This window comes from Callithrix jacchus, chromosome 17 (genome assembly GCF_049354715.1).
Source record: "Callithrix jacchus isolate 240 chromosome 17, calJac240_pri, whole genome shotgun sequence".
NCBI lineage: Eukaryota > Metazoa > Chordata > Mammalia > Primates > Cebidae > Callithrix > Callithrix jacchus.
Window position 1 is genome coordinate 19,133,710 of NC_133518.1, and position 12,227 is coordinate 19,145,936.

Below are 12,227 nucleotides of genomic sequence, written 5' to 3' on the forward strand. Positions count from 1 at the left end.
GTTTAAATTGCAAGTATAATGAAGGAATGCATATAAACCCCTGCTGGGACAAGTCCTAACATGTGTGATGAATTATATTGTTTACTGAGAACGATGGCAAGGAAAACTGAGCCAGCCCCCCAAGTGGAAAACTGCTTAGGGCATTCTAAAGTAGTAAACAGTATATTTATATCATACACCAGTTAAACTAGTTCTTTAAGCACAGGATATGTGACGCTGCCCCCGTGGCTCCCTCATGGAGAATGCTTTCTGGTTTGCCTTTGATCAGTGGTAGGCAGGTACCAGCTGCCTGCCTAATTTATCTTGGGTCTATGAGAAAACACAGAAAACCTGCTTGTTAATAATAATCACCTGTTGAGAGAAAATAACTACGTGGGTCAGCATCTGCTCGAGGCTGTTAGCTCCTGAGGCTGTCAGTTCGGAAGGTTAGTAGTGCTCTAAACGTCCCACTTTGCACTCTGTCTCTATGTCTGTTTCTCAATACCTTCAGTGCTGCCTGGATGGGGATTCCTATGACCGAGCTGGCCTCGATAAACACCAAAATGACCTCTCCTAAAGAGAGTCTAGGAATAGAGTCGGGGCCTTAGGTATGTTGTTTAAGTTTTTTAAATAAGTAGATGCGTTGTTTACATTTTTATTAGATTGTATCTCTTCATTACATATGAATAACTTAATTTAATTTGAAAAGACAGAACCATACTGGGATATGGTATTCCATTTTTTTCCCCATTCCCTGAAAAATTATGTAACTTTGGGCAAGACAGTTTTCTTTCTGGATTTCCTTTTCCTTTCTAAAAACAAGAAATTTAAACCAGACCCTCTCTAAAGCTCCTTCTTATCCCCTAATTTTATAATTCTATGGTATATCAGTCTGTGAAGCAAAGGAGGCATCAAGAGTCCTCAACGAAGAGTTTTTTTTGTTTATTTTGTTTTTTGTTTGTTTGTTTGTTTTTGTAGAAAGTCGTTTGGGGGAGAAAAAGGAGAAGGAGAGAGAAACCGCTGACTCTCACACTGAGCGAGAGAATCCACAAAGATGGCATCCAGGAGAGGAAAGCAGCTTCCACACTGAGTGGAAGGGAATAAAGAGAGATGGAGTTTAGGAGGGAAAGACAGGCTTCCATGAGAGTGTGTGGAAGGGGACCCCAGAGGGGAAATCCAGGAGAGGGAAAAACGGCTTCTACCAAGGGAGTGTTGGTTGAAGGGGATCCAAACATGGAGTCTGCCAACAAAGAGTTTTAAACTGTTTCGTTTCTGGAAAGCTTCTTAAACTTTTCAAGTATAATTCTATCCCTTGATACAAAAATATCAGCCTCTCACTCTGTTGCAAAATAGTTGACTTATTCTTTTAACTGCCAGCAACACCTGTCTTTCCCAGTTAACTCTTCAGTCCTCTCCCTAAGCATGATTTGATCCAGCTGGAATTAGCGGTGGCTCACGCCTGTAATCCCAGCACTTTGGGAGGCCGAGGCGGGTGGATCACTAGGTCAAGAAGAGATTGGGACCATCCTGGTCAACATGGTGAAACCCCCTCTCTACTAAAAATACAAAACTTAGCTGGGCATGGTGGTGCGTGCCTGTAATCCCAGATACTCGGGAGGCTGAGGCAGGAAAATTGCTTGAACCCAGGAGGCGGAGGTTGCAGTGAGCCAAGATCGTACCATTGCACTCCAGCCTGGGTAACAAGAGCGAAACTACCTCTCAAAAAAAAAAAAAAAAAAAAAAAAAGCTTGAAGTAGTGACAGCGCCACAACTTTTTACTGGTCAGGTTGACTAACTGGAGGGGATGTTTCAGTGCTTGTGGCTCAGTCAGCAGGGTGATTTTCAGCACCTGGAAATAACAATCCGGCTCCCTCACTGGTGAAAAAATTTGATTTGTTCCAGGATAGATTTGTTTGAGCTGGCTGCTCAAAAGTTTCATCCTGATGCATCGTTCAAAGGATTCCAGATTGCATCATAAACTCATTGATATGGATTGTCCAACATTTGCCTTTTTTTAAAAAAAAATTAACAATTTTATTCTCAAGTATTTTAAACTTTTTGTCAAATTTTAGCAATATCAGGTTAAAATAAAGGTTAGAAAATATGTGGCATAACATGATGAAAAGAAGGGAGGAAGAAGTAATAGAGAAGCCCAAACACTGAGTTTTAGAGAAAGCTCTGAAGAGATGCTAAAAGTTTTGTTATGTATACCTTAAAAAAAGTCAGTGAAAAAATAAGCTTTTTTTTTTTTTAAAGTTCTCACCTTACAGTCTTCCCAGTTTTCTTGTAGCCATGTTTCCCATTTTTTTCAAGAACTCTTTTCCTTGGGGGCAAGTTACACTCTAGCTGTCTGAAAAGGTGTTCTTCTTCAGAAGGTCCTAGATAAGAACCACAAGGTGAGATTTTGGAAGTATGGTTAGGGGGCAGGACCGGCATCTTCACTTCATGTTTGGCCAGTTATTCGAAACTCCCACTAGATATCGGGTCTGGTGGAAACATGATTTGACCCACATAGTGTGAGCAGTACAAAGTGATTTAGCCCACTCCTGTCTCCCTAACCTGGTTGGAGGAAGGATCCAGGACTCCACCATGTTTTTCATTTCCTAATGGTTGAAAGTCATTTTTTAAAAAAACTTTTGCCAAATAACTTTTCTATCTTCTAAGGAAGATCGAGCTAAACCTTTAATTTGACAACACGAAACCAGATTCACAGTTATGACAATAATAAATTAATCAAAAGATGACTATTAAATATCTAAACCACTCAGTTTTCTCATTATCCTTCTGCTGCAGGAGCCTGTGGCTGTGCATGAGAGGCTTACTACCCAGCCCTCTTAGAACAAGATGAGTGACACAAAAAAGAGGAAATATGAAACAAATCATCAACTTTCTTTTTCATCTGCTTTGCTTTTTAAAAAGCATTTTTTAAAAAATGAAAATATAGTTTTGAAAAACTGGGGTTATAGATTTAGATTTAAATTGTTCTTTTTTATATTATCCATGGTCTGTTTCTGCAGATGACTGAGTTGTCTTTGGCTTAAAATTTCACTCATAGATTATTTTAAAATATGATTTAGCACATCACTAATTAAAATATAAAATATCCCTTTTTTATATACCTGCCTTAAATTCTGGGCATATATTTCAAGGTTCACAGATAATTTCTTTCTAGGACCATTAAAAGGAGAGGGGAGTTGCTTCTATTAATGGTAGGAAAAAAAAGTCAACATGTAGAATTGACTTTTAACCCTACATAAATATTTCTAGCCCAGTCAAGTGAGAACAATTACTAGTACAGTGATTTAATCTTCATATAATTTTCTCTTTGGGGATTGCAAAGTCACTCCTTATTTTCTTTCTCTTTTGTCTCTCAATTCAATAAGTCACCTTATCCTAGCAGTTTTCCGTTTGAGAATTAGTCCCTTCCTTTTCAATGTCTAGGTTCTCATGTCTTCCTACTTAAAGTGTAATTACTTTCTCTTGAAACTTCTTGCTTGCAATGTTCTCTCCTCTGATATAAATGGCACACATTACCATACAACCTTGCTAAAACATAGCTTCTATCATAGGACTTGCTACTCAAAACACTTCGGAAATTCCTTCTTGCCTACAAATCCTAGTTTGTCATATAAGGCTTTCCATAATCTTACCTCAATTTCCATTTCTGAACTCACTTCTCACTATTTTCCAACATTATCATCCTCCAAGTAAGGTTTTCACAAAACTTTCAGGGATAGGGAAAGAATGTCCTGTTTCCAGTCTAAAATTGGTTGGTAGGTAAATGTGGGACTCCAGATGACTAATTTTAATTTCCTGATCTTTAGTTTTCCATGTCGGCAAAAAAATAGGGGGAAGGCCTGAATCAAGGGCTGACCAAGAACTGAATTTGGTGAGAAAACATGTTTGACATTCATGGTGCTTTATAAAAATACTGATTTCCAGTACTTCAAGGCCAATATAGGCTTTTTTATTGCCATAGTCCCCGACACTCTCTAGTGTGCTTCCCCAGCAAACTTCATTCAGATATGATGACAACCAGGCCCCTAAAAGCAACCCCACGCTAAATTACTTCAGTTTCCTACCAGCTCGATCATGGTGTATTTCTATGAGTCACACCTGGCACCATTTGCATGCACTTTCCCTACTCTGCTTTTCTGGAATGCGTGACTCCCCTCATTTCAAAGGTAAAAGAATAATTAAAAAAAAAAAAAAAAGGACACTGAGGACATCAAAAACAAACTTTGCTCAAGCCTGTAATCCCAGCACTTTGGGAGGCAGAGGCAGGTGGATCACGAGGTCAAGAGATCGAGACCATCCTGGTTAACATGGTGAAACCCCGTCTCTACTAAAAATACAAAAAATTAGCTGGGCATAGTGGCACGTGCCTGTAATCCCAGCTGCTCTGGAGGCTGAGGCAGGAGAATTGCCTGAACCCAGGAGGCGGAGGTTGCGGTGAGCTGAGATCGTGCCATTGCACTCCAGCCTGGGTAACAAGAGCCAAACTCTGTCTCAAAAAAGATAAAAAGTAATAAGTTCATCTGTGAAGACTTTATGGAAGGCAAAAAGAGAAAGTCCGATATTTCCTTATTTTGGCACAAACATCGGTTCTTACCCTCAGGGGCACGTGGAGGTCAGAGCGTAGCCTTCCCTTTCAGTCATTTCTCTAATAATGAACTCTGCTATTATCACCCAGGAAATCCTTTGACCCTGAATGAGGCAGTATCTCAACTTACAAATAAAATATCCTTGTGTTAGGAAATGTTCTTCTTCATTGATGAGGGTGATTGGATTTAAAAAATCACAGAAGTGGAAAACTGGAATGATCACCTAATTGACCAGGGAGACCTTCAGGCTGTATTATCTTTTCCCACCCCCACTTCAAATTTGGTGGCTTTCTCTGTGCACCAGATAACCCAGAGTTATTAAACTCTTCCCTGTATTGTTTGAGTGTTATTGATCTTCTGCTCTTTTAATTATTTCTTTTTAAAGTAGCTTTCAAAGTTTTCTTTGAAGTTGGAGGCCAAAGTTCACTTCCACTGTAAGGAGTTGAATTAAATTGATTTTTTTTTCCCTCGAGCATGATGGTAATTTAAGATATATCTTAGCAGCTGAACTACAGTCTGGAAAATCTGACAGTTCAGGGATGCTGGCTTTCGCTTGCTCCCTCTCAGCCTGTTCTTTGTGTCCTTACTGGATTTGTAACACAAAATAGCAGTCATTGAATTAACTTTCTGGGATATTTTTGAAGGGAAAGAATCTGTTCTTTACAAGAATTCTGCCAGCAGTTTATTCTTTTGCTTTATTTAATTGTGAAAACTTAAGTCTGCCTTGATCTGGCAATCGAAGCTTTCAGCGATCGCTGTTTATCACACACCAGATAACCTTTCCTTTTTTATGAACTCTTCCTGAATGTACAATTGAGGCAATTGAGATCAACTGAAGTAGCCTTGATGGGTGTTTCAAGATCTAATCTGGAAACAGGGTAATTCTTCTCAAAATGCTTTTGAAAAGCACTTGTTCTCCATGCCACAAAACAAACTTAAACAAAATTGAGAGCAATGAAGGAGGGACATCTATTTTCACCCTGGTTTGAGGTGATAGGATTTTTCGAGTGTTTTCCATCCCCATGATCATGTTCTGGTCCTTTTATGACCAGTGACTTACAAGAGATTGGGTGTCGTTAATGATCTATAGAAGGAAAATGCACTTTCATCTCTGCAGAGCAATGATGTCTTCTGCATGAATGGCCACATGGTCATTACGTGGGATTGGTTTTGCTGAGTGATGACCTCAGCACATAACCTGGTCACTTATGTCAGGGAGAGAAGGAGACCTTTGGACATTCTCTGCACAAGCTCATTTTCAATTTACTCTCACGTTTTATTTTCTCGTCATATCCAATTTCTGCAGTTCTCTCTAAACCTCAACCCAGCACTTGTGCTCAGAATACAATCTCTTTTTGCCTCTCTGTGACAGCCACAATTATCAACCACCTGCCCCTGCATACACACACTCATGTCAGCATTTTTACTCATCAGTCTTTTCACTTTCTATTCAGATTTCCTTATCCTCTTCCTTTCCTCATACCTCTTAAACAGTGTTTCTCATACGATGGCCTTCAAATCATCTACAACAGAATTCCCTGTGACATTTTTTCACAAATCTGGATTCTGGGCTCTGTGCCTTACTAACTACAGCAGATTCTTTGGGAGTAGGACCCAGGAATCTGACTTTTCATACACCTCAAGATGATTTGTTCATGCACTGAAGCTGAGGGACTAAATTAAATCCTTGCTGCTTTAATCTGTGACATAGCTCTTTTTTCCTTTTGCTGGAGGACTCCTTACACATGCGACACACTGAGCCACCACTTCTCTTGGTGTTGTTCTCTTCTAATTCCTCACAATTTCTCACTCTTGGGGGAAAAAAAATTCTAAGGTACCCAAAGGACGACTCTAATTTATCCCTAGTAGTACTATCTACTCACATTTTAAAAATAGGAGGCAGTGCTTGGCTGCAAATAGAGCTGACAGAGTTAAAGCATAAGAACATATTTTACTCAAAGTATAAGAAAATTATGCTGTTTTAGTTCTCCCCTTCCTTTGCCAACTGAGTTTGAACGAAAGAAGACAAGCATCAAGTGGGGATCCTCTGAGAGGGGAAATGGGCAGATAAGTGAATCTAAAGCCACTTTTCCTAAATCAGTAAAATTATACAATATACAATATTACTACAAGTCCAATAATATAGATGGAAGATAGCCAAGATATTTGTTTCCTAGAGACTAAACACTCATTGAAGCAGGAATTATGTCTAATATTTCATTGGCTTTTGTGGATGCAAAAAAAGACACATGGCTTCTGTTCTTAGGAATTTATAATCTATTGAAAGCCACTTGAAATCAAACATTAGGTATATCAATGACTGCAGAGAGCAATTATTCATACTGTTATACTATTACCCTTATACAATCTGATAGAATAAAACAGTAATAGCAAAAACAGTTATTCTATCAAATTTAAACTGCCGTGTGAAAATGTAAAAAGAGACTACCTGATTTATTTAGCGTGATGGTTAATTTTAGATATCAACTTGACTGAATTAAGGAATACCCAGATAACAAGTGAGACAGTGTCCCTGGGTATGTCTATTAGTCAGGGTTCTCCTGAGAAGCAGAACCAATATGAGAGAGAAAGATATGAAAGGGGGGTCATTATAGGAATTGGATTACATAGTGATGGAGGCTGAGATGTCCCACAGTATGCTGTCTGCAGGCTGGAGAACCCATGAAGCCAGTGGTGTAGCAGTCTGAGTCTAAAGGCCTAAGAAGTGGGAGAGCTGATGGTGTCACTGAGTGTGAGGATAAAGAGCTGGGAATGCCTGAGAGTCTGACGGCCTGCTGATCCAGGTCCCAGAGTCCAAAAGCCAAAGACCTTTGAGTTCTCGCGACCAAGGGCAGGAGATCATTGTCCCAACTCCAAAAGAGAAAGAAAATTCATTGTTTCTGTGCATTTTTGTTCTCCCTGGGTCCTCAACCACTTAGAGAGTGCCCACCCACACTCAGTGAGGGCAGATCTTCCTTATTCAATCCATTGGTTCAAATACCAATCTATGGCAGAAACACCCTCAGAAACTGCCAATCTATGGCAGACAATCCCAGAAATAATGCCTTACCAGTTTATCTACTTATCCTCTAATGCAATCAAGTTGACACCTAAAATTATCCATCTGTGAGGGCATATCTGGAAGAGATGGGCATTTGAATCAGCAATCTGAGCAAAGATTTGCCCTCACCAATGTGGGCTCTGATAGACCCTGATTGAGTGTCCCTGTCAGCCTCCTGATTTTCAGATCTTCAGACACAGACCAAATTATAGCACTGGCTTCCCTGTTTCTCCAGCTTACAGAAGGCATACTGCAGGACTTCAGTCTCTGTAATCATGTGATTCCTATAATAAGTCTCTAACTACTTAGAGATCTCTCTCTATATATATATATCTATATCTATATATCTCAATATGTAGATATAAATATACAGATGTACATATTGAGAGGAATATATATATTGTGAATAACATTGTTATAAAAAATAAACTAAATTTTCAACAAAGATTATTGGTTAAATACATTTAATGATATAGAAAATTATGTAAGCTTTAAAAAGTATGATTTGGGTAATGTTTAATGGAATGAAAGAAATGCTTATTTTAAGTGAAAAAATTACATGTGTGTCTACATATATATGTATGTATATATTTTACAACAAAAGAGTAAATGGAAACAAAAGTCAGAGTAGTTATTCTGGATAGTCAGTTATAGGTTCTTTAATTTTTTCCAATAATGCTGAATGTTATTTACATAATCAGTTATAAGAATATGCTTTCAAAGGTGGCTTCACATATCAACAGTTCTATAGTCTTGAAAAAGGAAAATTTTATCTCCAGATGATGTCTTTTTCTTTCTTCAAATAATGTATTTTAATCCACAAAAAATTCTACTCAGAGGATGTACACAAAAAAGGCACACATTTATTCTTTTACCTTCTCTTACTGTTGGGCAACGCAGTTGACTTCCTTGAATGCCATATTGTTCTACCTTGTGCCTACTGAGGTACTTACAAGAATCTGAAGGAAGCTTTAAAATAAGAGAGAAGAGAAATATGTAACATCTGGCAATATGTAGTTCACTTACTTCCGAGTGTAAAAGTAATGCGAATCCATGCCAAACACTTAGCCAAACTGAACTACAAATATCTAATGGTGTGCTCATGGAAATCATCTTAGTCCAATCTAAATTATGTGTTCTTATTCAACTTTGCGTCCCCAACACCTGCAGCTGATTTACATTTGATGGCAAATGTCATCATGAGTAAATATAGGTGCCCTTTCATGATCCCCTTTAGGCCAATTTGTATAAATTGTCCTTTAATATTTATTGACTATCTCATGAGCAGTCTCATTCCATTTATAACAGTTCTAATTGTTAAGATGTCTTCTGTTGATTATATACTCCTTCTAACTTGCTCCAATTGTTCAAGTTACATTTTTTAAGGCTCCACAGAGAATCCCTCCACGTATTATTACTGTTTTAAATGTTTAGTAATAGTTGTTATTCTCTTTCTAAGACATTTATTAATCATAGATAATGATTTATAAATTAGTAAACATTTTGGTGGTTATTCTTGGGAAGAGTTTCAACGTATTGACATTGCTCTTAAAATGTGTAGTTCAAACTGAATGAAATATTTCAGGTATAGCTATCTTGTTCTAGACAGTATATTACTGAATGGAACAAGTACCAGGATCACATTTGGGACCATTTTAGTTGTTTACTAACATTGAGGTTGTAATAGATCCAAACTTCAGTATTTTATATAACTTGTGATCATTTCAGGGTTAACACAAACAAAAGGCATATTACTTGAAAATAATATTATGTTAAATTTTACAACAGATTCATTCATTCATTCTTTTAGCCAAAGTTATACATGTGTAAAAACAAATTCAGAATATTTAGTTTAAAAAATATTAAGTGTTTGGAACAAATATTCTTTAGAGCAGAATTTTGGGAAAGTGCTGCCCCAAAATAAGTTGAAAAGAGTTGGTTTTTTGATAATAATTTAACTTTGATATGTTAGCTACATTACTTACTCACTAAATAACCTTGATTGCTTCAGTAAATATCCTAGTATCTCCATTTAAAAAATAGTACAGTAACAAAAGCTGTCTCCCTTATTAATAGCAACACTGAAAAGTTAACTTATGCTTGAGCAGTTCTTAGAGATAGTTTGAGGATTTGCTTTCAAGGAATTACTCATCTTCTTGTACTATTCCTTTAGGAAAACAATAAACACAAAACATTTTAGATTATAAAGGAATATAGCCCACAGCCTACTCTTGGCTGTTCAGTTTATATGGTTACGAAAGCCTCTTTCCCAACATGTTATATGCTTTTGGAATTTTTGTTTTCTTGTTTCTATTATAGAATAAAAATTTCTTGGAAGTTAAGTTTCCTAGGATTGCCACACCCACTGCCTCTGTGCTATCTTATGAGGCTTGTGCTGGGAAAAGAAAAATTGTTCTAAGCTAAAGCTGTATTCAAGAGGAAACTTTGTATTTTTCACTAGACATCTACTTTCGTACAAAAAGCCTGTTTGTTTTTTAAAGGAGCTAAATGGTTGATTTTGAAATTTCTGACATTGTAGGAAAATGAGCTGCTGCAGGTTTTTATTTTTCTGTGTAAGGTTTTCAGAGGGGTGCAGATGTGTGACAGTTGTTCCTTCCTAAAGAAACTGAATATTTGTGTCTTGTCCTGTAGTTTTTTCTTTCTTTTTTTAAATTCTGATAGGCCAATTGATTAATGTATTGTTCAATAAATATGTTTAATGCTAGCATGCTTCATTTCATTTTATTCAAAAAACATATATTTTACCACATTATATGTCAGGCCCTCTGTTAGACACTGGGGTTACAACGTTGAATAAAACACAATAGTTGTGCTTGAAAAACTAACTTTCTATAATTTGGGAGGTAGACATATTAATAACTCATCTTAATTCAGTGGGATGCCTGGAATAATTACGTATAAAGGGAAGGGAGAAAAGGCATGTGTGATTCCAGTTAGATGGCTTAGAGAGAATGTCTTACAAGTGGTGAGTCTGGGAGAAAAGAAAAATGTATCTCACAGACAAAGGAAATTCCAGAAAGAAAGGAAAGTAAATCTCAGACTGGAGAGAATTTGCACTCAGCAGGAGAAAGGAAGGAGTGCCATTTTGGTTTAAGAGTCATTATCTTTTCTTTTCTTTTTTTTTGAGGCAGAGTCTTGCTCTGTTGCCAGACTGGAGTGCAGTGGCACAATCTCGGCTCACTGCAACCTCTGCCTCCCAGGTTCAAGCAATTCTCCTGCCTCAGCCTCCCAAGTAGCTGGGACTACAGGTGCATGCCACCACACCCAGCTAATTTTTGTATTTTTAGTAGAGACAGGGTATCACCATGTTGGCCAGGATGGTCTCGATCTCTTGACCTGGTGATCCGCCTGCCTCGGTCTCCCAAAGTGCTGGGATTACAGGCTTGAGACACAGTGCCCAGCCATCATTATCTTTTCTACTCATTTCCTCCTCCTCTTTGATCTTCCTTCCTCTACTCCAACTTCTTTTTTTTTTTTTTGTCTCTCTTAATTGGGACTGAGAGTATCAACCTTTCATTTCTCCTCTCACAATTACAAATGTAGGGGTGAACAGCTAATACACTTACTTTAAAATGTTGAATATCAAATAAAATGTTTTATAAACTTATCAGGTAAAGAGTTAATTTAAAATATTTACCAAGGATGATATTCCAGAATCCAAACGCAGGTGAAATATTCCTCTGCTTGATGGAGCTGACCCAATGTGGGTCTCACTTGGATCAGAGTAGCATGAGGAATTAGATGGACAAAGCTCTTGACCACTTGTATTTTGACTTGAGGAGCTGAGAAAAGAAAATGCTTAAAGTGTTCATATGTCTGTTTTAAAGTTTTAAAATGTAAATATTCTAGTTTAAAACAGTAACAGACTGGGCACAGTGACTCAGGCCTGTAATCCCAACACTCTGGGAGGCTGAGGCAGTCACATCACTAGGTCAGCAGTTCAAGACCAGACTGGCCAACATGGTGAAACCCCGTCTCTACTAAAAATTCAAAAATTAGCTGGCTGTGGTGGCTGGGCTTGTAATGTCAGCTACTCAGGAGGCTGAGGCAGAAGAATCACTTGAACCAGAAAGGCAGAGGTTGCAGTGAGCTGAGATCATGCCACTACACTCCAACCTGGGAGACAGCGATTCCCTCAAAAAATAAAAATTAAAAAATTAAAACCAATAACCAAAAAACAAAACCAACGAAATAAACATAAAGATTTCCCTTGAGAGAAAGATAAAACCATAGATTTTAGAAGGACTTTTACCTCTTTTCATAGTTCTAACCAAATTTTTATGGCTAATGGTCACTTGAGACATTCTTCTCAAAGATAAGGGTGTCGACATAGACTGTGTGTCTTAGAAAAATCATCTAATAGTATATATGAAAACACATGCGCACGCACACACATACACGCATACACATAGGCTTATAAGATACCAAGCAGGACAGCTCTCATACTGGAACATCTTGCCTAGTAGAGCTACAGCTACAGATTTGGCAAGTACAAGCACCCTTAAAATCTCTATTGGTCTCCCCCGGATTCTGGAACTTAAATTTTCCCTGATATTTTCCCT

At 37.8% G+C, this 12,227-nt stretch overlaps 1 protein-coding gene across 8 annotated transcripts in view; it reads right to left on the reverse strand.

Annotated features, from left to right (window-relative positions):
* Positions 1-12,227, reverse strand: part of LOC103788723 (uncharacterized) — a 29,665-nt gene that overhangs the window by 11,463 nt on the left and 5,975 nt on the right. For 7 of the 8 annotated variants that reach the window (XR_614712.6, XR_013528442.1, XR_013528441.1 and 4 more), the window contains exons 2-4: positions 11,303-11,447; positions 8,520-8,613; positions 2,243-2,357 (exon numbers count right to left, since the gene is read on the reverse strand). Coding sequence is in view for 4 of the 8 variants with exons in the window: in XM_035277982.3 (XP_035133873.1) it covers positions 2,243-2,357; positions 8,520-8,613; positions 11,303-11,447 (354 nt within the window). In the remaining 4 variants the exon portion in view is untranslated. The remainder of the gene's footprint in view (positions 1-2,242; positions 2,358-8,519; positions 8,614-11,302; positions 11,448-12,227) is intronic. The other variant, XR_013528443.1, reaches the window with a different exon arrangement.